We start from the raw sequence: 27,823 nt of genomic DNA, 5'->3' as shown, positions 1-27,823 counted from the left end.
CAGTCAGGGCATACGCCTGGGTTGCGGGCTGAGTCCCTGCTCTGGGGCACACAAGAGGCAACCGATCCATGTTTCTCTCCCTCTCCTCTCACTAAAAATAAAGAATCTTTAAAAAAAGAAAGGTTACCAATGGCTTCTTAACTGCCTTAGACAGTGATCCCTTCTCATTTTCTCATTCTTTGTGGCTTCCATTTTGGTGTTTGTCATAGATAATGACTCTTATTATGAAACACTTTCTTTCCTGACATCCGAACTACTATTTTCTGGTTTTCTTCCTTCTGAACTGCTATATTTTTTGGTTTTCTTCATACTTTTCTCACTACACGTTTTGGTGGTCGTTATCTATACACCCTCACTATTCCGACTATGGGGAATTTTCAGAATTTAGACGTAAATAGTTTAGTTTAGCAGTTAGAACAGGGAGAACCCTGGAGCCAGACTGCTGGAGTTTAAATGTCATCTCCGCCACTTCTTAGATTCCCGAACACAGACAAGTCAACAGTTTTATGTTTGGTTCCTTCTTTGTAAAACCGGTTAAAGCGCACCTACCTACCTCATTGGACTGTTGGAGCGCATCATGTGGGTTAATTCTTTAGAACCCAGCACGGTGCCTGGTACAAAGTAAGCATTTTAGTGGGCTGCGTTCTCAGGCCTCTCTCTGTTATCTTTATGGAGGATGCCCAAATATAAATCTTTAGTGTTTTCTAAGCTCCACTCCCGTATTGCCATCTACCTTCCAAACTTCCATACCTGAATTCATTCACTTGGAACACTCGCTGTGGGAGACTCACAGGTCAGAGGAAACATAGCGTCTGCCCCTGCAGTTTTTTATTGTCCCCATAACAGCTCCCCACAGACTCAGCAGTTTAAAACAACCAACTTAACTGTGTCACATCAGCTAGGTGTCTGACATGGGTCATGTGGGGCTAAAGTCAAGGTTCTATTAGGATCGCAGGGTGGCGTCCCTTCCAGGAGGCTCTAGGGAAAAATCCACTTTCGTGCTCATTCAAGTTGCTGGCTGAATTCTTCCCCCCACCCCCCACCCCGTGGTTGTAGGAATCTTCCTTGCAGACTGTGTCAAGGGCCGGTCTTTGCCCCTAGAAAACCTCTTCCTTCTCATGCTTGCTTTGAGCTCCCAGAGGCCTCTCTGCGTGCTTACACCTGGGCCTTATGTCGGAGCCAGCCGCCGCACAGCCCTCTCAGACCTCGGATCTTTCAGATTTCCTCTTCCGTTTTACCATTTCCGTGCTTTCCACTTGTGGCCAGAGACCATTCTCTGCTTTTAAAGGTTCATGTGATTTGATTGAGCCCACTCAGAGAATCCAGGATAGTCTGTTTTATGGTTTGTACCTTCATTACACCTGCAAAGTCCTTTTTGCCAGTAGTACGATATTCACAAGTTCTGGAGATTAAGGTATGCACATTTTTGGCAACTGTTATTCTGCCTCCAACATGCCAATAAAAGGCTGGAAATCTGATTGGGAGAGACAAGTAAATATAAAACCAAACTGAAGGCTTAGAAATGTTATCATAGAAATTGGTACTGTGTACAGTGTGAGAACAACAGAAAAAAGCGTGTTACTAAGAGACAGGCGTTTGAGCTGAAGATGGAAAGATGAGTACTTGTTTGGGAAGTGGCTGGGGGAGCATTTTAGGGAGAAGAAGCAATAATGGGGATAGCAATAGTAATAACTGGCTATACTGAGCGCTTTTACAGGATTATCTCTTACTGAAATTTTCCCATATGGTAGATGCCATTATTACCGACCATTATAGCTTCTACAGATGAAGCTATAATGTCTTCACAGTCAGCATAGAAATGGTAAGATTATCTCATTGGGTAGTTGCAAGAATTAACACTGATTACACCTGGTTAAAACCTAGCACACAGTAAACACTTAAACCTGGTGGGTGGAAGAGCAGAGGGTGGGTGAGAGAAACACTTAGGAGGTAGAACCGACTGTCTTGGTTGCTGGTTATGAAGGTTGGGGGCAGGGACTTGGGGAACTTTTGATTTGGGTGGGGGGGGTCTGTGGATGGTAGTAGTATTTCGGTTTTAGAGGAGGAGGAACAGGGATTTATTTTGTTTTTAGTGGGGACAGGGCTTTGGAAAGAGGAAAGGGTGAGTTCAGGAGGTGTCTGCGGGAATATCCATTGAAATTAAATGGAGACCTACATAAGCAGTCAGGCCCTCAGAAGAGAGGCCGAAGATGATGTCACTGTTACATCAAATTCATCATTTCTAAAATGGAATTTACCATCTTCTTCTCGAGCTGGTTTCCAGTCTTAACTCCCCATTTTTTATTTTCCCAAGCTTGACAGTTTTTTTCAATCCTTGATTTGCAGTTCTCTGGAGTTGGGGGGAAAAATCCCTCTTTCAGTGTTTGCAGATGTCTGCGGTGTGAGTGCTCCCGCCACAGCCACTTCGGGTGGGGGCTGCCCTTGTGCAGAGGGGCATCGCTGTGGCGGGGACCGCATGGGCCCACGCAGCCGAGAGTATTTACTGTCCGCATCTTTATAGGAAAATTTGCCGCCCTCTGGTAACAGTGTCTCCAAAATAATAAAATATTAACATGGTAGGGTAATTTCCTCTCTCTTCCCCTCTCCATTGAGATGGTGGGGGAGGCTGCAGGTCGAGGGGCGATGTGTGAGATCACGAAGGGTCTCAAGATCATTTTTTGGACTTCGACCTTTTCTCTGAGCGAGAGGAGTGACATGATCTACTTCTGTTTAAAAAGAACATTCCAGCTGCTATTTGAAAATAGATCAAGGACAAAAGACGGAAGCAGAGAGATCTGTGGGGAGGCGATTGTTATAATCTGGGTGCGTCTGTGTGGGGTCAGGGAAGTAGCTGTGGGAGTGGTGAGGCAGGTTCAGATCCTCGATCCATTTTGGAGAGGGAGCGGACAGCATTTGCTGATTGGCAAAGAGGAGGTAGGATGAGTCCGGGATGGAGAAGCACCACTTTAAGGATGCCTGAGACTGGAGCCCGAGTTACCGAGATCCCATTGTAGCGAGTGGCTACCTTAGGGACTTCAGGGAGAAACTTGAGAGCTCAACAATTTCTGTAAAATGTATATGTTTTTCTTCTTAACCATACCTGTTGCATGGGGAAGAATTCTTTCTCTAAAATAATTTTTCCTTGACTTTTAAGAAGTATATTTTAAAATAAATCTGGGAGACATAGTAATATTTCTAAAATACGGCATTTTTAGAAAGGAACCCATCATAAACCTACTTTCGATAAGACTATTTCAATCCTGTGACTTGGTGCCTTAAAAACAGCCTGTTCAGAAACTAACAGTGTTGGTGGAGTCATTTCCAGCACTGTCCCCCAGACCCTTAAAGTGTAGTTTTAAAAAGTTATGAGTTAATGCTTTATTGTATTATGAATAAATTATTATTCGTGGTTTTTTATGTAGGTTTTACTTGTAATGGACACAAGGACAGAACAGACATTCATTTTAAAAGTAAGTAGAATTAGTATGTTTAATGATCTTGAAATTTATTTTAAATTTTGCTCTGAAAGAAACAGTATTTAGTATTTTTTTCTTGGGTGTTTGAATGTTCTTTTTTGGATGTTCATTTATGTTTGTGGTGACCTGTACTTACTTTACTTTTTATCCTTCCGTCACAGTTGATAAATACTCTGTAGCATGTGTTTTAAGTGTTTTAGGTAATGGACTGTATGGAGGGAATACGTTGGGTAAGTCGAAGAGTCACCACACGTTGTTTGGATGTGCAGCGTGCACTTTAAATACATCTCTGACACCTTTTGTGTAATTTGTGGAGGCCACATACCACTTCCCTTGTGATGGTAATTACAGTTCTGGAGTGCCGAACTCTTGCCTTCAAGTCTTCAGTTACAGTTATTTGGGAAGCCATTCTTTGTCCCTGGCCCTCTTCTTGGTCTCTGTTTTGAGTCTCTGTATAACTCAGTTTGTAACTAAATGAACAAGGAAAACCTCTCAATTTTGAAATTGTATTTGAAATGGATTATGACAGTACATGTTCTTAAAAAAAAACCCAGTTTAAATATTCCCACAACATCTAGTATTAATCAATTTCAGATTAATTTTATATTTCTTTTTCTGATACCTTAAAACTTTTTAAAAAAGATTTTATTTATGTTTAGAAAGAGGGGAAGGGAGGGAGAAAGGCAGAGAAACTTTGGTTGGTTGCCTCTTGTGTGCACCCCTTCGGGGGATGGAACCTGTAACCCACGCATGTGCCCTGCGCAGGGCTCATCCGGCGACCCCGCGCTTTGTGGGGCGACGCCTAACCAACTGAGCTGCCCTGGTCCGGGCTCTCTTTCTGATACTTTTATTTTATTTTATTTTATTTTATTCTATCAGTGTGGCCATAGTGGGTCCTATTGATATGCTCTGAAACAAATTTCTTTTTATGAATATACTTTATCACTGGCATTTTCCTAGGTTTTAAAACCAAGGTATGACACCAGAAACTATACAAACCTGGTCCTTTGGAGAAAACTTAAAATAACATTTATGCTTTTTTGGAATAGAATTTTAAAATTGCCTGTTCAATCTAGGAATACCTTTTGTGTCCCAGGAACTTGCATTGATCTCACAATGTCTACTGCTTTAAAAATATACACAAGTAAAATACAACTTAAGAAAAAGGTCATAGAGAAATAACTGTGTGTCATCCTGATGACTTAGTTTGAGAGCATCTCTAATAAAAACACTGACCCTCGTAATTGATTTTAATGGCAGCTTTGTGGCATCTTCCGTTCTCTGGATTCACGCCAGATGCCATCCGCAGAGCCTCCAGGGACCGAGGGGCATAGAGCAGCAGATGAGTGGTTTCTCTGAAGCCCAGAGTAACTCGGATAGATTAGTTTGGTTGATAAACACAGAGCACAGCAGGCTCCAAAGGCAGCTGAGGGTACAACTGACCTTTTTGTTCTCTGTCAGGGTCTCAGGAAAAGCAGTGAATACAGCAGGAACAGAAAGACCATCATCCCCCGCTGCGTGCCCAACATGGTGTGTCTGCACAAGTACATCGTTTCCGAGGAGTCAGTGTTTCTTGTGCTGCAGCACGCGGAAGGTTGGTTGGTGCTTTAAATTGTTTTGAGCAAAGAATGTCACCTTCTTAGCTTTTTAGTTTTCAGAATGTCCTTCTTCTGTCATTACACGAACGAGTAAACCGTGTGAAACACATGTGAGAAACTGTTGCCTTATTCCTCTGCCTTCCCTCCCTTGTTTGAGTCGGGAGGGGGGGTGGAAACGCAGGTGAGCAGCAGATGTCATTTGAACTGTAGCAACATCCCTGGATACACACAACTACCGCTTTCTCCTCGAGTGGATCTGATAGGACGAGAACTTCCAGCTGGATGTGTGCTGAGAGAGCCAGGTTTCGTTTTACAGATTTTATTTTGTTCTCTTGTGCTCTGCTGAAAGGATGCATTAATGTTAGATGACTAACATAAGAAACATATCCTGAAGAATTAATTAATTACCTCCCTTTTTAGAAGGCCTGGGTGTTTGCTTGACATTTGACATGACCCAGTTGTTCTAATCTGAGTTTTTACAAATGCGGCCATTGGCATCACATGCGGATGCAGAGCAGGGACACGCTACTCTGCCTTCAGACTATTTATGAAATTTCAGCTCTGAGTAGAGGGAACAGGTGGCAAAAGTACTATGTTTTGATTTGTTTTTGCCTTTTAATGCCTGGATTTAAACAGTTTTTAAAAAAAATTAAAGTGACTGAATACAGCACGTAAATATAAGTCTACATTATAAATACTGCCCTTTGGCTTGTAAGAGGTGTGCTTAAAAATGATGGAAAAAATTAAATTTTCTGTATTTAATGGTATTACTATTATTTTCACATTACTGAGAATAGAGAACTATTTGTGTTTTACAAATAGGCATAGCATTTGAATTTAATGCATTTTCCCAGGAAAATGAGGCACTGCTTTGCAGAGGTCTCTTATAACTAATGTAAGATTTCTGATGGCAATAAACGATTAATATTGTTTATTATGAAGTACAGCACAAGATAACTACAGACGGAGGGAAGACCTCCATATGTGGTACTTAATGGGAAATTCAGAGGGGCCTCCATGGTCTCTCAGGTATTAAGAGAGTTAATTGCGTGTGTGAATTGGATAACTAATTCACCTTTGTTCAGACATTATAGACAGCTTTTATCGGAGGATACCAGTGCATTACAGACATTATTGAATTAGAGGTCATGTCATCTGATAGCGGAATACAGCCACCTCTGGTGTGGAACAAAAATAACTTGCGCAGTAATAATCCATAATAATTTAGAACAAGGTCAGTAGGATGAATGTAATTATAGTCAATATTCTATTACCCGGGGTGGATTATTCATGTTGGAGATTATCTGTGGCAAATTTTCAATCCTAGTTTACCCTTGCTATTTCCAGCTCCCCCTTCCTCTCCTCCTCTTCCTTCTCCAAGTCACACTTTGGGTTTTCTTCTGCCACCTTCTCACCTTCCCTTGCCCTTCAAAGCCCACATTTCCACTGAATTTACATCAACGCTGTGGAAATATTTATAATCTGTTTTAAAGACATAGACATAATGGTTTTTAAATTTTCCACGGTTTTAGATTACCTTTACCAGCTCTCTTTTCCTTTATTGCTGACCATGCCTGATTTAGAATAGTCACATGACCATAGAATTTATACTGGATTATTTACACTTCAAGGCGGGGGAGGTGTTGTCTCTCTTTATTGTGTGTTAGGTGTCATTTAATTTTAAAGAAGATTTTATAATACAAATATACTAAATTATAGTGCATGTAGGGACTCTGGACTCATTTAACACTAAAGAGCTTTGTTGAGAATGTGCAGGTGAACAAGACAGCAAAAGAGGCTGCCCCTTTGAGATGTGCATTCTTGTTCTGCAGAGTCAAACAGGAAAACAAACAGCAGGAGAATATTAGATAATAACAGGGACTCTGCCGATCTTTAACAGAGAGAGAGATCTAACGGATAAGGACCGGGGCCTGTTTTAGATTAGGCAGCCAAAGAAGTCCCCAATAGTGGCAGGTAAGAGTTCTGAATGACAGAAGAAGTACCATGTGGATGTAAGGATGGGCGCGCATTCCAGTGCAGGCATTAGTGTCGGAAATCAAGGCTGAAGCAAACTTGGAATGTTTGAAGAACAAGCCATGAGACCGCTTGGCTGGAGTGTAGTAAGTGAGGGCCATAGTGGATATGAGGCTGTTGGAGAAGCAGGCAGGAGACTTCTGTGACAGAGTAAGGACTTCGGCCTTTATTCAAGTGCACTGGGGAACATGGGACATCTGAAGCAGTGGCCAGGTCTGACTTACATTTAAAAAAATCACTCTGGCTGTTGTAGGGGAGTGGATTATAGAGAGGTAAGAATAGAAGCAGGGAGAAGGCTAATGAAATAGTCTTAGGCAAGAAATGATGATAGCATGGCTTTTGGGACCTGTGATGGCATAAAGGTAGGACAGAAGCATTGAGGGTAATTTCTTGGATTTGGCTTGAGTGATCAAGTGAGCTGGATGACGGACAGCGTGCTTTTACATGTTAGTGGTGCTGTCTTTGTGCGTGTGTCATGTAAATGTCACTTTCATATGCAGGATAAACTATTGCTAAAAAAGTAAATGAACAATTTTTTGCCATAATATGAATGTTTGAATATTTATTTGTGGCATTAGCTTCCCTCTGCTTATAAAAAAACTGTTCATGACTCACACGAGTCTCTTGACTCATTTTCTTTAATTCATCCTGTCAGAAATGCATTGTGTGCTTACTGGGAGACAGGCCTAGCTCTGTAGTAGATGAAGACTGCCCACGTGGAGCTGGTGTCATAGAGGCAAGACAGTCAGCAAATGCGTAAGTGAATATAAGTCAGACAGAGAAAATAACAGAAAGGGGAAGGAATGCCAGAGGGCGAGGCATAGAGCAGTACCTTGTTAGGAAGGCGAGTTTGGCCAGTGACCTGAAGGAGGTGAGAGAGGGAGCACGTGGCTACATGAAGGATCAGTATCCTGGTAAGAGAGCCTTGCGTAGGCCTGGAGGCGAGAGTGTAGGTGGTGTGCAGGAAGCAGCAAGGTCGCCGTGGCTGGAGCAGAATGGGAAGAGTGGTGGGAAGTGAGCCTGGAGAAGTGGGGCAGTGGGCGGACGGATCCTGTGCGGTCTTGTAGGCCACTTTGAGAACTTGATTTTTATTCTGAATTGGTAGATAGTCACTGGGGGACACTGAGCAGAGGAGTGGTGAGATAGATATCACTCCAGCTGCCTCGTGGAAGGTGGAATGTAGGAGGGCAGAGGCAAGAGCACCGCAGTTCGGAAGTTGTTGCCGCAACCCAGGTGAAAACGAAGGGGGCGTGGGCGAAGCGTCAGTGGGGGAGGTGGTGAGAAATGGTTACTCCATCCTGAGTGTGTTCTGAAGGTAGAACGGACACGATTCTACCTGGCCTGACTCTAGGGTTTTGGCTCAGAGACCTGAAAGGACAGAGTGTCCATTTACTGAGATGGGAAAGCTGTGGGAGAGGTGGATGCAGAGGGAGCGATCAGGGGTTCGGGTCTAGACATGTGAGTTTGTGGTACTTATTAAATCTGGGTGGTACTGAGTAGGATATACCAGGCGAGATTTTAGGAGAGAGGTTTGAAATGCGTGTTTTCATTAATGAATCTCTTATTTTAACTCTGAGGAAGAAGAGGTGGGAAAATAATTGTATTCAGCAAAGGCCATGAGTGTTTTTAAAACTTTGTAAGTTCCTAAGATTATGGATTAAGTCATATTCATCGTACACACCCTGGCATTTATTGGAATGCTTAGTACATGGAAGGGGCTCGGTGTGTGGTTACTGAGCTGCGAGTCAGAGAGAAGATGAGTGAGCAGGTCAGAAGGAAAGCACTGGAAAAGTGTCCGGATGTGCACCCACCACATCGACCGGGAGTGAGAGGTCATTTCTCCCAAGTTATTTGGGGCCCAAAGGGTGAAATGATTCTTTTTTTCATTAACTAGTTTTAAAAATGTATAAAACTAATAGATTAAGACATGAATTTGAACTATGTAGAAGTATACAAAGTAAAATTAAAATTCTCCTGCCCAATTCACTGTAATGCCCAGTTTCATCCTCTAGAAACGGGGGAAATTTCCTATGTATATAACACATACTCCCTGCCCGTCTGCTTTTAAAAAACAAATGGATCTTAAACATTGTTTTGTAACTTGCCATACTCCCCCCATCTTAAAAGGAAAGCTGGCCAAATGCTTTCCTTTTAGGAAAGCATTTGGCCAGCTTTCCTTCTCAGCACATACAGGTCTGCAGTGTAGTGTGGTGGTTAAAAGCAACGACTCTGGAGCCTGGTTCACCATTTACTAGTCGTGTGACTTTGGACAAGTTAGTTAACCTTTTTGTGCCTCTGTTTCCTTATCTGTGAAGTAGGGGTGACAACAATGACCCCTACTTATAGGACCGACATGAGCATTAAATAGCTGATATGTATAAAGTACTTAGAGCAGGCCCAGCACATGGTAAATAAGATGTAAATATTTACAAATAATGCTCTCATTTTTTTGATAGATACAAATTATTTGGTTGTACAGATTTACCATAATTTATGTAATTGAGTGTTAATTGGTGTTTAAATTGTTTCTAGTGCTTTTACCCATATATCTTTGTTTGTTGAGAGCTATTTGTGGGCGAAAGTTCTTGAAGTAGAATTGCTGGGTCAAAAGATGATTTTGATCATTGGCCCAGCAATATTTTATTGTATATATTAATTAAAAATTTTGATTCTGGTCAAGTAAAATTAAAAATTTTTTTGTAATCTTGCTGAAAATCAATAGATTAAAATATGAAAGTTTTTAAAAAAGAGTTTTTATTAAACCTTGTGTATTGCTATTTTCATAACTTAAAATAGCTAATATCTACTATTTTATATGCTTTAATGGGTCTTAGGTATCATTTGTGTTACTAAAATATTAAAAATTATAAATATGTTCATGCATTTCATATTTATATTTTGTGGTTTAGCCAACAATAGGTTTGTTTCTAAGGTTAATGTTTTTAATGTTACAACAGTAAAACTGACATTTGTGTAAGTCTCTGTGTTGGGCCTGATATTAATTCTATAGAAAGTAAAACCTACTTGATGTGGACACCAGCCCACAGTGTCTGCGGCGTTATGGATGAGATGAGACAAATTCCATGGACTCTGAGTCCTGTGGAGGAAAAGGTTCCTGCACAGCCACTCTCTCAAGAGGAAAGCACCCACCAACCCTTGCCTCTACAGGCTTTTATTGCCTTTAATTTGCATAGGAATACAGGGTGTGTATGGAAAGCTCATCAGTCATTGTCAGACAGTAATGACCAAATAGATAACATTCAGAGAACTCTGAGGGCTTATTCTGAGTCAGGGTCAGATAGCTAAAGGGCCATAAAACTTTGAGGAAACAAACTCATTTCATGCTTGGACTCTTATCATTTAAATTGAGGGCATTAGCAAAGCAGGTTTCACAGGATTTTATGTATTCTTTCTTTCTTAGGCCTGATCACCCTGGGAAACCTGTCCTTTCCAGCACAGGCCGCACCTACCTCCAGAATTGTTTTAGGCTTAGGTCGAGTAAGGGAAGTAAGGTAGCCAAGAGATTAGGAGACTTCTTGCAGACAGAATGAGGACTCAGGCTATGTCAAAGCTGAGGGGTGAGGGTCCATCATCCCCTTTCTCCATAGCCCCCCAAGCCCTTCCCCTAGGGCCCCCTCGTGACCGTGCCTGTCTTAGGTCGTCCCTTCCCTGAGGAATCTTAACCCATCATTGGCTAACCAGTCATGCATTGGGGGCCAGGCAGGGTGAAGTAAAGTGGGCAGAGGCAGTGCTCCTGCCAGGGAGATAAGCTTTGTCTCCTTAGTGGCTTATGGTCCCAAGGTCTCTCACTCAGCCTTAGCCATGGGGGGTTACAGCTTCTGAAACCAGGCGGGGCAGTTCCCAACACCTACTCAGCTTTTGTGGGTGAGAAACTTCAACAGGAATAATGTGTTCTTGTAGGTTAGGTAGTTTCTATGACTTTGTCATTTTAAAAAAAGTATGTGATAGGACCAAAACGTTTGTTTCTGTAGCTCCCTATTGACCGTTAAATTTAAGTGGGCATGTCACAAAGAACAGAGAAGAGCTAACTAAAACAGTTTATTTTCTTGCTTGAACATGCAGAGTTTTCATAATTCAATTTGGGTACTCATTTAGGCTAAGGACACATTTCATAAGGAAAGTGCCTACAGACACATTTAGAAATTTTACCTAATAATGGAAAGAATGGAAATTAAATAAGATGCTATTTTGACCAATCAAATTGTTGAACTTGCTAATATCCAACAGAAGCAAGTTGCTGTGAAGGCAGCTCCAGTGCACACTGCTTACTGGGATAACCCATCTGGGAGACAGTCTCACAACACGTGTCAGAAGCATAAAAATACTCACACTTCTTTTTTTTTTTTAAAGATCTTATTTATTCATTTTTAGAGAGGGGGAAGGGAGGGAGAAAGAGAGGGGGAGAAACATCAATGTGTGGTTGCTTCTCATGCGTCCCCTACTGGGGACCTGGCCTGCAACCCAGGCATGTGCCCTGACTGGGAGTTAAACTAGTGACGCTTTGGTTTACAGGCCAGCGCTCATTCCACTGAGCTACACCAGCCAGAGCTGTATTTAAAATTTTTAACAATAGAACCATATATTTGTTTTAAAATAGGAAAACTATATGACCAAAAATAATGCCATGAATATTTATAGACCTTTTCCTTGAAAGGTTTTCAAAAAATTGGTAAAGTTGTCATCTTTTTATAATCCAGTTAATTAAATATTTATTTAAGACCTATTATTCTACATGCGAGACAGAATCCTCTCCCTGCAGTTACACAGACTCTGCCATCTGGTAAAGGAGATAATAAAAGCATGAAAAATATTACTAATATGAAATAGAATGCTGTAAGTGTCATAAGAAAGATGAAGTGATATAGAGGATTCAGAGATGATAGGAGTTGTATCCAGCAAAGGAATATAAAAAACTGATGAAAGAAACAAATTTAGAAGGACCTTCAAGAACGAGTGGGATTATTGGGGAACCTGATAGGAAAGAAACTTCCAAGTGGTGGGTATAGTACGATCAAACGCCTGGCATAGGTTATGTGTGGAGAAACCCAGTTCAGATGGATCACGTGGTGAGCAGAGGGAGAGGACCTACTCATGCGTTGGTACTTCATTACTGAGTGGTCCAAATGCCTTTTATGGAGTTGGCACATCAGTAGGTGGCAGGGAGTGGGGTTCTTGAATGGAGAAATGACATCATAAGATCTGTGCTAAAATGAAAGGTTAATCGGGCAGCAGCTGTGGTAGAAATCTAGTTGTAGCTGTAAGAGTATTCCAAGAAACAGTGATTCAAGGGATGAAAAAAGGAGGAAGACTGTGAGAAACATTATGGGTAGATCTTACGGGAGGACTTGGAAGATTGTTCGATGAAGGATGAACAAGGGAGAGAGAACAGTCCAGGTTTGGTCCAAAGCTTTTCTGCCAGAAAGGCTTGGAAGTCAGAAAGAGGAAGTGATTTGGAGGGCAAAAATAAAAGAACTTGAGCACATTGAATTTTAGATTTCAGCACCTCATCCACGTGGAAGTGGCCTAGGAATGAATGAAACATATCTTAGAACTTGAGTTGGACCTGTTTCCTGCTGGTCCCCGGAGCATCGCAGCCACAGACATGGTCTACTTTATGTGGGTACCCCTCGCTCTGATGGGCTGCCGTCCGAGTTGGCAGGCAGTGACTGAATGCCAGCCATGCCCTGCACACCATGTGAGAAGTGTCCATACAGAGAGTTTGGAGAAGGCTTGGAGCTGTCCTCACAGTCGTCAGCATCTAAGAGAACTGGAAACAATGCTCCATCATTTTGATTGCATACAAGAACCCCAGCTTCAGGCTCCAGTGTTACTGTCGGTGTGCCACAGCAGAGGCATTTGTGACAAGAGGGTGTGGTTACTGTTGTCAGAAGACGAAGAAAAGATGGAATCAGTGCACAAGCTCCTTGTAGGAGTGAGTGTGTTTCAAAACCATGTATGAGTCTTTACACTTCTGTTTCAATGTGGGGAAATAGGAAAAACTAAGCATAATCTAGTGAGGACAGAAAGTTAGCTAAGAAAAAGTGAGAGGGGAAGGTTAAATGCCATAATGCCCTATGCCACTGATTATTATCCAAAAGAAAGAAGACCGTTAGCTGGGTCCCTGGTGGAGGAGATGTGGGGCGTGGTAGGGTTAACATTAGGACGGCTCCTCCGTGTTGAGCTGTTACTCTGTGCCAGGCACAGTATCCCAGGCTTTATGCACTCACTGAACTCCTCTGTGTGGAGTGAAATGTGAAGTAGAAAGAGAATTTTGGATGTTGCCATTGACTTTTTTATACGTATAATAGACTGTCAGTGGTTATATTTAGTTACCCTTGGTACATGATGCTTAATAACAGCATTAAAAATGTGCTGAAAAAAGTTGCCTTCATCATATTAATAGAAAGTTTTATGTTTAACACATTACTTCTTACCTTTGGAAGCTTCAGTTATATCTTCACAAAGTATGCTTCTGCAGTTACTGTTTTTTAAGATTTCTTGATTAAATTTAACTTCTTTCTTCTTGTAATACTTTTTCTAGTCAGTAGAGCTTTGGTAGGTTTTTGATACTTATCATAGTTTATATATTCAAAGATTCTAATTAGCAAAAGAGGTTTAGTTTTTAATGGTTAAAACAAAAGAAAAATCAAGTGAAATAAATACCTGGCAAGTATTGCTGGTAAAACACTGGATTATTTTGTGTGTATTTGATTTCTATGAGTTACGTGAAATTAATTTTTATGATTTTGGGTTTTATAGGTTTCTGATACATATCAGAATACAAAATTAGAATTAATAGCTTGCCACATTAATGGCCGCTCAATTAATATTCCTCAATTGCATTACTTGGGCTCATACAACACATGATGTTTTTGGGGAGGGGAGAAAATGGGGAAAAATATTAATTGGCACTTATAATGGCATAACTACGTACCTATGCCAAATCTACCCCTGATCCTGGGCTGGGCATTTTCAAAATGCAATAATATTGTTGATTCCCGCCCCCCATGAAGTATATAGTTTTAAGCAGCACTTATTTATGAATTTTCACTTGACCAAGGGACCATGCTTGAAAAAATTATGACATAAACAAGTCAGAACACAATCAGATGTTTCTAAAGCTAAATTATATTGAACTTTTAAGTAGAAATTCATCTTTGAGATTTCATACTAGCATTTGTTATAACTAATTTCTCTTCAAAGGAAGAAATAGGTTGTCCTTTCGGAAATAATTGCTATTAGGAGATATGCTCGAAACTGTACCCATCAGTCAGTGATAACGAAAGACATTTTATTAGAATGCTTGCCTTTCAGCATACTGGGTATTTTAATGGATGGGTATCATTGTCTGGCTGTTAATCGATTATTAGAATACTTTTTTGCTTTTCTAATGGTTTGAGTGAGTAACCATTAATTTGGGGATGTTAATTTTTATTTTTTATTATACTTTTTCACAGGTGGCAAACTCTGGTCATATATCAGTAAGTTTCTAAACAGAAGCCCTGAAGAAAGCTTTGACATCGAGGAAGTGGAAGAATCTGCACTTAGTCAAGTTCCCCTGCGACAGCCGACCCGCAGTCCTCAGGGCAGCAGCAGCTTCGAATCCAGAGGGAGTGACCAGGGGGCCCTGCTGCAGGTCCTGCCCCTGGAGACCAGTCTGACTCAGAGCTCCCAAGACGGTAGCACCCAAGACGATGACGGCCAAGATAGCTCTCCAAAATGGCCCGATTCTGGCTCAAGTTCAGAGGAAGAATGCACTACTAGTTATTTAACATTATGCAATGAATATGGGCAAGAAAAGATTGAACCCGGGTCCTTGAGTGAGGAGCCTTTCATGAGGAGCGAAGGAAGTGGTGTTGGTACCAAAGCTGTTGAAGGCGTCCCGACACCCCTTGCGGCTGACAGCGACAGCCTCAGCACTCAGCGGATAGCTTGCGAGCTGCAACTCTTCCCTGCAGAGGATGGCCTGGAAGCAGTTAGTTCTCCAAGAACGTTAGATTCCCTCAGTAGATCTAAAAACAGCTCCATGGAGTTCTTTAGGATAGACAGCAAGGATAGCACTAGTGAACTCCTAGGACTTGATTTTGGAGAAAAAATGTATAGTCTAAAGTCAGAGCCTTTGAAACCATTTTTTACACTTTCAGATGGAGACAGGAGTTTTAATATTAGTGAAAGCAGGGTTATAGCTCAGGATACCATTAGCAGAGGCTCAGATGACTCTGTCCCAGTTATTTCTTTCAAAGATGCTGCTTTTGAGGATGTCAGTGGTCCTGATGAAGGAAGGCCTGATCTTCTTGTAAACCTACCTGGGGAACTGGAGCCAACGAAAGATGGTGCAGCCGTGGGGCCTACTAAGTTTACACAGACTAATATGAGCATAATGGAAAGCAAACTCTTGGAAGCCCCCGATGTTTTATGCCTCAGGCTTAGTGCTGAACAGTGCCAAGCACAAGAAGAAAAAGGCGCAGGGGAATTGAGTGACCCCTCTGGCCTTCAATCCCATGGTGTACCAGAGAAACACTATGCCCAGGGGGATCTTGGGATGCTATTTGTGGCCGCTGTTGACCCCAGTAGTTCAGGAGACATGTCCTTGTTACGCAGCTCAGATCCTAACTTCCAGGGACTTGGAGGGGTTGAGTCGGCAGTGGCCGCAAACAGCATGGACGAAAGCTTATTCCTGGTTTCTGACCCACTCTCAGGTGCTAATGAATATGCAAACACAGACACTTTAAAAACTGAAGAAGTATTGCTGTTTACAGATCACACCGATGATTTGGCCGAAGAGGAATCGACTTTATTTCGAAGAGACTCTGTGACTAAGGGAGCAAGTGCGTTAGCACAAGGAGACAAGGAGATACATCAGATTTTTGAGGACCTTGATAAAAAATTAGCACTGAACTCCAGGTTTTACATCCCAGAGGGCTGCATTCAAAGATGGGCAGCTGAAATGGTGGTAGCCCTTGACGCTTTACATAGAGAGGGGATTGTGTGCCGCGATCTGAACCCAAACAACATCTTATTGAATGATAGAGGTCAGGAACTTTTGCAAATGCATTTCTTTTTATTCGCTGTTGCTTCCAATTAACTGAGTAGGCGTTTTATCTTGTAATTAGTATCTTCATTTCCTATCTAGAGCTTCATTATCAGTGCAGCAAATTCACCCCCAGTAATAGCTTCTAGTACTTAATGATGCCATTATTCTTAATGATACTGTTTTTAGCTACAAAAGGAGTAATTACAGTTCACTTCTGCAGAAAATGGAAGAGAAAAATGTTTTGATTTCTCCTGTCGTTTTGTTTTTAGGACACATCCAGCTAACGTATTTCAGCAGGTGGAGTGAGGTTGAAGATTCCTGTGACAGCGACGCCGTGGAGAGAATGTACTGCGCCCCAGGTCAGCGCCGTCTCCTGCGCCGCTTCCCTTGACACAGTCCTCCGCGGCTCCCGTGGCTCTAGGGAAGTTGTGATTTTCCCCAGCAGTTCACTCGTGTGTGGGGTTTGGTTCTCTTTAATCCTTCAGAAAAGGAATCTGAGGGGTGAAACCATTGTATAACGTACAGTTTTGTGTGTGTATTCGTTGTTGAATGGGTTTGTGCTTCTTGTGGAAGCGTTGATGTCTTAGAGACGTCTTAACTTCTGAGTGTTTGAAGACCTTTAAACACCCTGAACCTCTTTAAGTGCATGATTTTTATTAATATGTGAGAGGTAATTGACTAAAAGGGTAAAATTCCTGAGGCTAAAAATATAATAAAGTATAGAGTCAAAAAAAAAAAACCAAACAAAACAAGGTTGTGATTTCAGTGAGGAGCCAACCTGGCATTTAGAGCAGATTTAAAGTTTCTTTTTCTGTATTTGAGAAATTTTAGGAAGCATGTTATTCTTTTAAAATAGCCTGTTTTGCCAAATATTTGATATAACAGGTTTCTCTTCCTCTTACTGTATTGTCTTTATTTTTTTAAATTAGAGATTCACTTCTGGGCTTGTAGATACTTTGTTGATAATTACAGGTCACTTGAGCATAGGGATTGTATTTGAGTTAGTTTCTCTTTGTCAGATAGGGCTGTGTTTGAATCCAGAGTTCCTTCACCTTTTGCCTAGTTCCAGCCTCTTTGGGTAGCCCAAGTTTCTTCACTTGTCACCCCACTGGCTTTCAGGGAAAGTTCAAGCTGATTATGTTGACATGATCTGCTTAGTTGTTGATTAATGCAGCATTTAAGTGCTTACTAGCTAACCAGTGTATTATTGATGCTAAGCTAACATTGTTTCCCTGCATAATGGAAAATTATTCTAATTAGGATGGAAAGAGCTATATTATTTTTAGTTACGCCCTTCATTGTTAAGAATAATTTCTGTATTGGGGAATAACAAAGTTTCTCAACTTGCAAAGCAAATATCCTAAAACTATTTTCTGAAAACAACAATTTGAATTTTCTTTGTACTGTTACTTTTTTTTTCTTTCTCCAAATTAGGGCTCTTTGTTTTTTTGTTTGTTTGTTTGTTTTTTGTTTTTTGTTTTTGTCTTCCAAGGGGCAATAGAACATGATTACATTTTTGTTTCTCTCAGATAGTTTTATGCTGTTTTTTGAAACCCTATTAGTGTGATTTAGATAATGGGACAATAAAAATTTTTTTCATAGTAAAATCACTTTGTTATAGTTATCTGGTTCTTTCTTTTTTCTTTTAACAGACCCTCCTTTTTTTCTAACTTGATAAGAAATAACATTTGAGGTATCAGTATACATAGATATATGTGTTAATTATATTGAATTGGAGGTTTTAGAATCAAAATTAAATCTGGGGTTTTTTTTCAGGTGAAACCTTATTAAATCCTGAAGCCAGATGCAGTAGAAAACTTACATTGAAGCCAAATGTTTATGGAGCATTGTTTAGTGTTTACATACTGAAAGTCTCTTCATTCCTTGGGCTTAATCATTTATTTTAGCAACAGGATAAAATAAAGCCAGTAATGGCCTTAATTAAAAAGTAATGCTAGTGTCCTAATTTAAATACTAACTGACTCACTGGTTCCTGTTGGTGTGGTTACTTTCTTATTGGATACTATCTGTATGCTGGCATTCCAGCAGATTATTTTTCTTCAGCTTAAAGTACAGTCCTGTGTGTTTACTGTAACATTATAGCATGTTGACCTTCTAAGAGTGTACATAAATGTGGAACAAAACCGTACAACATTCATCAATAGATATGTACTTTCAATTTTGTGTACTGAAGTACTGAATTTAATAGATCATTATCCAAGTTCTAATTTGTATGCCTTTTCTCAGAAGTCACAATTCTTATAGTTGACCAGCAGGTGGCAGTCTACTATTAATGGATTTTTGCTCTCATCTTTCAGGTTGTCCTTCACTAACGTTAAAAAAAAAAAAAAAGCCTGTAGTCTGAAGAAGGGCTTTGTTTTAATTATTTGCATAAAAGAATTGTACTTTCAAGCTTTGTGAGTTGCAAAAGTGCCCTAGAATTATGGCTTGCATTGAACAATGTGGAAAGTCTCTTCATTCCTTGGGCTTAATAATTTGTTTTATCAACAGGATAAAATAAAGCCAGTAATGGCCTTAACTGAAAAGTAATGCTAGTGCTCTAAATTAGGTGATCTTAATCTCAGAGAGTTCCAGAACTCAGTTAAGTCTGTACTTCTGCCCACGATGCAAGGGGAATTGGAGCAAAATTTGTAGATTACTATGGAGTTCTTGGTCCTCTGTTAGAAATATTAAGGGTTTAACTAATTCTTCCACACCCCCTGCCCCCCCATTTCCTAACTCTAACCTTAGCATTATTGTCCAAGTAACTCTACAGTGTACTAAGCCACTGGTGTTTGGTTATAAAGTAAAGTTGTCACAAGATTATGATGAGAACAGTTCACTTCTGTTTAAACAGTGTGCAGCCTCTACCCCCACCGCTCCTCCCTCCTGGGAGTCCTTATCATGTGTTTGTCCTAAAAACATTACCCACCTGCTCTGTACTTTATATTATCAGTAATGTATCTTTTTATCTTGTGGACGATGTGCCTTTATATTTTGAGAAAAATTTCCAGTAACAGATTCGATTTGCATGGGCAGAAACTTGAGCAAATGCCAAACTAGCAGGGGGGCCATTATTCTGTTCTATAAATAAGTTTAAAAAAAGAAAGAAACACACACACTGAAACCTGTGAATCAACATGTTTTGGCCTAATTGAGGGGAAAAGCAAGATAGATAAATTTTGAAATGCAAATGATCACCTTCTGTTATTGAAGTATAGTTTCTGCCAACTTTGTGATCTTAGCTTTTAAAAGTCATAGTCATTTCAACAATAGACTACCAAGAATGTCTGATATTGCCAAGCTTCTGTAACAAAATGAAGAATTTTTTTTAAGTTGCCACTTTCTATATTAAAAAGAAACCACGTCCAACAACAAAAAGACAAGAACCACGGAGCGTTCTCTGTCTACATCTGTGAAAAAGCCAGCCAATAAATGGCTGCAGCTGCAGGCCCATCAAGAGGGTCTTGAGAATACGAATTCATTGATCAAACCCAACCCTGTTTCCAAAGTAGCAGCCCTTCCTTTTAGGTTCACTTTGTATCCTTAGAGTATCTAGGATGATTCCCTAGAAAGATTTTATTGTACATAAACATCATTCATAGTAAATGGGTTGCTTTCATACCAGAGAAACAGAACTGAGTTCAGGACGAGAACGAGCAAAGAAATAGTCCCCGAAGTGGGAACAGATTGTATAGCATGACAGTGTAAGCAGAACAGTGTCTAGTTTCCATATTAGGAGACTTTTAGATATGGTATTAAGAGACTCTTAGACAGGTACCCCTGTTTTTCAGTATGAGAGACTACAGAATAAACACTGGAGTGGGTTGGCTGTCCTTCTCTGGGCACTTCCTCGTCGTTGCTCTGATTTTGTTTCTGTCGGGGCGTGCACGTGGGTGCACAGGGTATGTGTGTTGTGGCGTTGGAACTGTCGCAGCACAGAGTGATTTTTCTGTTACAGCATTTTAAGTATAAAGGAAAAAGAAAATGTTAAGGAAGTATTTTCTTGTATTAGTTTATCAGTCTTAACCAGTCATTAAAAAGCAGCTAGAAACTAGAACCTATAATATTGAGCACATAGAATGCAAACAACTGTATTTGAAAGTTTAATATGCAATCTAAGTGAGTTGAACTGTTTATATGTTGGATCTTATGCTAATAATATCACTGAAGTTTCCCATTCTAGTCTTTAAGAAGTTGAGATGGTATCCTATCAGTGTGTGCCCTTCACCTTTACTTGCCACCCCACTGTGAGTCTTTGTGAATGCCCGGAATTCACGTTGGTATTTCTCATCGAGTACTTTCAGACTTGAGAATTCATAGGTGAATTTGTGTGTAAATTGAAGAAGTCCAAAATGCTCTTTGCTGCACCCCGACCTCCACGCTCCCAGATGTCAGACGACAGCTTCGCTTCCTCGCTCAGGCGATTTCACACATGGAAACAGCTCACAGCTGACTGGGAAAGTGAAACGTAGGAAAACCAGGCTGACGGCTGTCTGCGAAATTCAGTTAGGGGCGTGACATTTGTTCACTGCCATTCTTTGCTCTTCCAGCCTGAGTCTATCAAATGGCCCATGAATATATTTTTTGAGAGTAGTTCCCCTTGCCCTTCTCCATAAACATGTTTTACACACAATTTGTAGCTTTTAAAGCATGGTACTCTGTATGATAGTTATGTATTTTGTTATTGGATCTGGGAGTCAGACCATGAATGGTTTAAAATATCATGAGGCCATCATAAGTTTAAAATTGAGAATATTGAGATAGAATTGAGAATTGCTAAACCTTGATATTTGCCCCATGTTGGCCGTTAGCTCGTGGCACGGCCCCATTGTGCAGGTTTTTGGACTTTCTTGGCCTTATCTCACCAGTAATTAAACAGATTTGTGAGTGCAAAAAAGATCACAGGTGTCAAATCATCTAATTTCTTTCTTATACGAAATTTGGTCAAAATTCAAGTCCATCTGATTAGGCAAGGATTTTTTTCCCCCAAGAATACTGATTTTTTTTTTTTTTGTCTAACATTAGTAGGGTTAAAAGAATTATCTGACATGTGGACTTTATACACATATATTTTTACTCATAGAGTATGTACATAAAGAATATATTGTGGAAATGGGAGATTTATGGAAAATATTTAGAGGAAAAATGCCAAGATAATTTTTTTTTTTGAGTAGGGTAGACTTGAATGCCAAGGATCTCAGCAGACAAAATTGTTTGAAGAAGACTCATTTAAATCTGAGAATTTGGGGTCCTGGGTAACTTCATCAAGCATGAGGAGTCTAATTTTAGGAATGCAGAATTGATAGAGAAAGCAAAAAATATAGATGTGTATTTTGGAATAATAATGATACAACCAGGAAATATATCTATGTCCCTGGTGTCGTCTTTTCCCTCCACAAAGGAGAAAGAAGAAAAAGACAAGAGGGAGCTTTAGAAATAATTTTAAAAGAGTGAAATATTTGTGGTTAATATTTAAACATTATGTTTCAAACAGTAACTCTTTTGTTTGATTTACCCTTAAGCAAAACTTCAACAGTAGCTCCCGTGTACATAGTAAATGTTTTAATGTTTTCCTTGAACGATTAGCAAGTACTTTTAATCTTTTGCCTTCATTTGCTATTGTCATAAAAACAAAATCTTTATCTTCAAGAGAGAACCAGTTAACTTTTCAAATTTGTGATAGAATAGTGCACATTTTACACTGAGACTTTCCTGGTGCAGTCCCTGTGTATTGAAGAAGCCTGTGCGCTGTTAATGTATTAGGATAAACAAAAGGAGCTTCAGGTCAACTCATGTCCTGCATTTTCCAGGCAAAACTCTTCTGATGGAGAGAAGATTAGAGGGTTGCTTTATATAAGTTTGCAGTTCTAGAACCTTAGGATCCACCCCTAGGTGGAATGTGCCCTGGAACCCTCAAAACCGCCCTGATGACGGGCTGGGGAAGGTCACTCCATGTGGAAATAGACCCATTCTGAACTCACCCTTCTCATCCGGCCAGAGTGTGACTGGTCTCCAGTGGTGGGAATGAGACAGTGATAGCAAAGTGTTCGGTCTCTGTTATTTGGCACCTTAGTGGATTAGCCCTGCTCAAGAGAAGGGATTCTTCAGTTGTTAGAAGTAGAGAATTTAAAAGAGTGAAAGAATTGATATTGTATTTCACCTCTTCTTTGTGAAAACATTACCTCTGTGCATTTCACAATGCCCCCCGATATTGGAGAATGGGGGGTTTACCTCAAGTTTTAAGTTATTAAAAGGAGGTTAATTTCAATCTCTTATTAACGTCAGACATTTTTCTTTATGATCTTGAACAATTTTTCTTATTTGTTTAAAAGAGGAACAGGAGACCAGATACTTGAAGTTTTAAGCAATAGCTGCAGTGTATTGCCTCTTAATTTACAGGTCAAAATTGATTTGGGGCAACGATTCAGTTAATTGGTCTCATTACTTTGACCAAATCATCAGTTCCTCTACCACGTAAAATCTGGTTATTTTCGAGTCTCCTTGAGGTAACCAGGGCTTATTCCTCCTAAGCCATTCTTCACAAATACGGCTTTCACATACATGCTTTAAGATGCTAAGATTTTAAAAAGTTAATGATGTCAAAGCAAGTCAGATTCCTGAAGTTCCTTTCATGGCGGTGCAGGTAGCGCTGCCCGCCCAGCGCAGCAGCAGAGCCGCAGAGAGGGGGAAGCGCGTCTGTGCTTCCCACAGTGCTCAGTTAGCCTTTTTCGCAGCAGTCAGCTTGGATGGCGGCGGTGGGTGACACCGTGACACCCGGAGGCTGTTCCGAATGGCCAGGTTGTGGCACGATCAGTGGGAAATGGAACGTGCTCTTGGGTTTTTTTCCTATTAGAAGTGCCGGGTGAGAGAGTACGCAGGGTTGTGTAGGGCTCAGAATTATCGTTATAACCAGTCAATCAGAAGTCGTAAGGCAGTTACCCATTTCTTATTTTATCTCACAAGAAAACAGCAATGACACCTGTGAATTCCCTTGAACAGTAATTCTTGGCTGTGGAATGCTGAATCAAGTTAAGGAGTTTTGACTCAAGCTCAGAACACGGTGGCCAGGTCACACGACAGCAAGAGCTGGGTGGTGGGAGAGAGCGGAATTCGGTGTTTTGTTAAGCCTGGCCTGAGTTAGCCGATGGCGGTGTGTACTTACATCCAGCTCCCCACGTGTAACACAACAGGGGTTCAGGTAGTTGAACTACCTGAAAACCAGCCGAATTAATGTGGTGGCACCAGGAAGCAAAGGCTAGAGACTGGGATGAGCCAAGAAAGCCGGAAGGGTGGGCCCAGCACCACACCCTTCCCATCGCCGTGTGGCCACCTGGAGAGCAGAGCCCCAGGTGTGCAGACTCCTCTGGGCAGAGTGCTGGCTTGTGTCCTTGGCCTTGTCTGGACGACACTCTAACGAACTCCAGTAATGGGATCCAGGCAACTTCCAAACAGTTCACAGACCCTCCCTCCTTGACAACACGGCATTTGGGTCATCTGCTCAGTGCAATGTTGAGGACTTTACGGAATGTAGAAATGATCATTGTGAAGCCAGCATTTCTGAAATAGTATAACATTAGGGAAAAAGGAGGAAAATGCCCACTTGGAAGGATGGGGTATGAGATGCGGGTTCCAGGCTCTAATTAGTCTCCCACCCTGGGAATTAAGATCTGCCTCATGGAGACTCTGTGAGACCTCAGGCGAGTGGATTTCTTCTGCCCAGAATGCCGCACTTCAAGTACACAGTCTTCAGACAGCTGCGCACCAACAGACTTTTAAACTTTAAACTTCCCAACTTTAACACTTTAGGTTATAGGCATTAGAGGAACAAGTCAAACCTGGAGTTAAAATGAATTTTATTCTTATAGTTGATGTATGTGTCTTTTAATTTCTGCTTTCGGTTGAAAGATTTTGTCTTGTTTGTGGAAACTTAAAACAATTTTTGTTTCTAAAATAATACCTTGGGAGAAAAGTAGGTAGCATGGTTGTCCTAGAGAACACTTAAATGAATTTGATTTTGATGACATTTAAATAAAGTTTCTAACGGACACCAATCATGTCACCAGGCTGGCAGCCAGATAGTAGAGCCAGCTTGCACGTTACTAGCACCTTTGATGGGCTCGTGTGCCTGGATTCCCTGTGTTGAAAGGGGCCGGGGAGACCTTGAGTTACCTCCCGGTCCTGTCTTTTTCCTGCTGCCAGGGCTTTGCAGCCTCTTTCCTTGCCATACGCCCTTCGGGCCAGCACAGACTGTAGCCACGGGCACCTCTGCAGAGGGGAGCACTGGGGGGTGTCCCGCCAACCACCGCTCTGAGCCTCCCTCACATCTTGCCTGGGCTACTGTGTCGTCAGCTGACCGACCTCTGTTCTCGCCCTGCTGTCGTCCGTGTGTCCGGCAGCCAGAGGACGCTCCAGAGAGCGCTCGAAACTTCCCAGTCTGTCACGTGTCAGAGTGCCTGCTGGGACCCGAGAAGATGAATGTGATGAGGCCTTTTTAGGTGTTCTGAATGAACAGCGCTACCACTGAAGACTGCTATATTTCTTCGGCAAACATTTGCTATGTGGCTCCTGTGTCCCAGGCACTGTGTCTAGGAGCTAGAGATAAAAGATGTAATTGGTAAAATACTGACAGTTACTTTGAAGATTTATATATAAAAAAGAGGCTACCCAAACAGAAGACCTATACCATTGGTTAATTAGGACATTAATAGACTTTTATAGGTGCATAGTTGTATTTATAGAATGGTAATTTACCAAGCTAACAAAAGATATGCTTAGCTGTCCCTTTTCTCGCAGTTTGGTTCCACATAATGTTGGACACAGAAAAATTCTTTCTTCTGTGTTTCTTTCTCTTTGCTCTTTAGTCATCAGCTGTAGTGGAAGACTAATGCTCAGCCCCTGCATGGAAAATCTTTACACACAGCAAGAGCTGGTGAGAGAAATTGACTAGAATTTTGTAATTCTAGTCCCTTTCAATTAGCAACAGATGCTGCAGGGAAGGCCCGCCTGAGTGGGAACACGGCACAATCAGGAGTGCTCCTTGCAGAAAAAAGTGCTGCTTTTCCTCGGTCCAGATATGTCAGTGTGTCACTAATGATAGATTAGAATGTTTCTTTTTAACCTTTCTCTCCTCCTAAGGCCATTAATGAAGTCTGTCTCCCTTGGAAGGAAGTTAACAAATGTTTGGTCATTTGTAACCGTGTTTGAAATCTCACTGAACACTTACAGAATTTGTGGAAAAATTTAAACACTCCAACTTGTTTTCTGACACTGACAAAGTGTGCATGGGGTTCAGTTGTAAGGTTTAGAAGAATGTGGCTTAATTTTCATATTGTCATCTTCGCTGAGCATTTGTCTTTTATTCCAAAAGCTAATGTATTTTTTTTTACTTATGTTTCTTTTCCAAAGGGAAGAGGTGGGATTCTTTATTAAAAGAGATTTTATTCATTTATTCCTAGATAGAGGGGGAGGGGGGCAGAAACAGAGGGAGGGACACACTGATGTGAGAGAGAAACCTCAGTTGGTCGCCTCTTGCGCATGCCCTGCCTGACCTGGGGCTGGGCTGGCGACCCTGGCGGGCGCCCTGCCTAGAAGCCAAATGGTGACCTTTTCCTTTGTGGAATGATGCCCAACCTGCAGAGCCACACTGGTCAGGGGGAGAGTTGGAGTTCTTAAGGTGAATTTTTTTAAATTAAAATAAATTATTTTGGAAAAAAAATTTTAAAAATTAATTTGGAAAATAATTTGGTGGCATTAGAAAAATGTATTTAGTCTTCTTCCCCTAAATATGCTTACTACTGATTATCATTTTAATGTATTTCATAGGTCTGTTTCTTTAAACTTGTTCTGTCATTTTGATATTTGGATAGAGTGCTATGTCATTTATGTGACAAATTCTTCCAGCATCTAACTGTTGGCTTAAATTGACTATTACATAGATGCTTATTTGCAGCAATTGCTTTTTCACTGGGATTTATATGACCTCTTAATAACAATTCCACAGTTACTATTATTTTAAGAGTGAAAAGAAATAAGGCTTTTAAGATTCTCTTTATTAAGAAAAGTATAGTTAAGGAAAAGAGTTTAGGAAACATATTTAAGTACTTGTCCTAAATTAAAAGAGAATTTTTAAAAAAGATTTTATTTATTTTTAGAGAGAGTGGAAGGGAGAGAGAAAGAGAAGGAGAGAAATGTCAGTGTGTGGTTTCCTCTCACACGCCCCCTACAGGGACCTGGCCCGCATCCCAGGCATGTGCCCTGACTGGGAATCGAACCAGCGACCTTCCAGTTTGCAGGCTGGCACTCAATCCACTGAGCCATAGCAGCCAGGGCTAAAAGAGAATTTTTTAATAAGTGAAATTCTTGTCTAAGAAATTCAGAACTTCCTACTATATTTTTTCGGACCATAAGGCACACCTAGGTTTTAGAGGAAAATAGGAAAAACATTTTTGAAGCAAAAAATGTGGTAAAATATTTAATAACATAAATAACATAATATTTCACCAATGTAAATGTAAACAGAACTCAACAGCAGCATTAACAACCATTATCCCTCCCAAATGGAGGGGGGGGGGTGTGTCTTATAGTCCAAAAAATATGGTGTATTTCCTGCCATGTCCTGGAAGGAAGATAGCAACAACAGAACACACTGCCAGACGGAGTCTGTGGTTTCTGGAGGGGGTGTGGGCAACTGTGGTGTTAACATTAGTAGAGGTAAGTGGAAGGATGAGATGTCCTGCATAGGGAACAGAACCAGTGACATCACCAGTTTGAAGATGTGTCTCAACAAATCTATCAAGAACTAACTGAGTGATACCAGATTCCCTTATTTATCACACATTGAACAGTAATGTCTCTTAAGGGTAATTTCTGAATTTGGGTGCTGAGGGCACTATAATTGCTTGAAATGCAAGATGATTTTTTTAAAGATTTTATGTATTCATTTTTAGACAGAGGGGGAAGGAGGGAGAAAGAAGGAGAGAAATATCAATGTGTGGTTGCCTCTCATGTGCCCGCCAGTGGGACCTGGCCCGCAACCCAGGCATGTGCCCTGACTGGGAATCAAACCAGTGACCCTTTGATTCGCAGGCCAGTGCTCAATCCACTGAGCCACCCCAGCCAGGTGCAAGATAATCCTTCTTTACAAAGCTTTGTAGAAAGGTTGGTCTTCATTTAAAGCTTGAGTTTGAGATGCATTTTCTAGGTCTTTCCATTTTCTGTAAAATTTCCAGCATAGTATAGCATTATCTTTGGTTATTTTGGAGTCATATCTTTGTCACACATATGTGGCTTAAATTGTGTAATCCTGAAAGGCAGGGTAGACAAGTACCTGCCATGATTTCAGTAATGCTGGGATCAGGTGGTCTGTCCAGTGTCTTTCCTGCTTCCTCAGGTTTGGGTGGATATTTTGGGTTGTTTTTTTTTTTCCCCTTCACTTCTCATACAGATGTAGACATTTTCTGGTTTCCTGAGTCCAAGCTACCTCTTTTTATACTCCTTTACTTTTCAGGAGTGAGGCTTTATAGTTACAGTTTGGGGGTCAGGTAACATGATTATTTTTGGCTTTGTGGGGAGACTTAGTAAACTCCGATTATCGTAAGGACCGTCCAACTCAATTACTCTGTGTCTCAGCAAGCCCTATGACAGTACGGGTTCCCGAG

General features: G+C 40.9%; 1 protein-coding gene across 2 annotated transcripts in view; it reads left to right on the top strand.

The window, feature by feature from the left end:
• The window catches only part of RPS6KC1 (ribosomal protein S6 kinase C1), a 158,377-nt gene that overhangs the window by 110,526 nt on the left and 20,028 nt on the right, over positions 1-27,823 (top strand). For both annotated transcript variants that reach the window (XM_045838659.1, XM_045838658.1), the window contains 4 exons: positions 3,423-3,470; positions 4,938-5,070; positions 14,587-16,161; positions 16,433-16,522. In XM_045838659.1, coding sequence (XP_045694615.1) covers positions 3,423-3,470; positions 4,938-5,070; positions 14,587-16,161; positions 16,433-16,522 — 1,846 coding nt within the window. The remainder of the gene's footprint in view (positions 1-3,422; positions 3,471-4,937; positions 5,071-14,586; positions 16,162-16,432; positions 16,523-27,823) is intronic.

The sequence above is a fragment of the Phyllostomus hastatus genome, unplaced genomic scaffold (assembly GCF_019186645.2).
Source record: "Phyllostomus hastatus isolate PE091 unplaced genomic scaffold, TTU_PhHast_1.1 phas_contig_283, whole genome shotgun sequence".
Classification (NCBI taxonomy): Eukaryota; Metazoa; Chordata; class Mammalia; order Chiroptera; family Phyllostomidae; genus Phyllostomus; species Phyllostomus hastatus.
The sequence above is the reverse complement of the archived record's forward strand: the minus strand, read 5'-3'. Positions and strand labels throughout refer to the sequence as shown.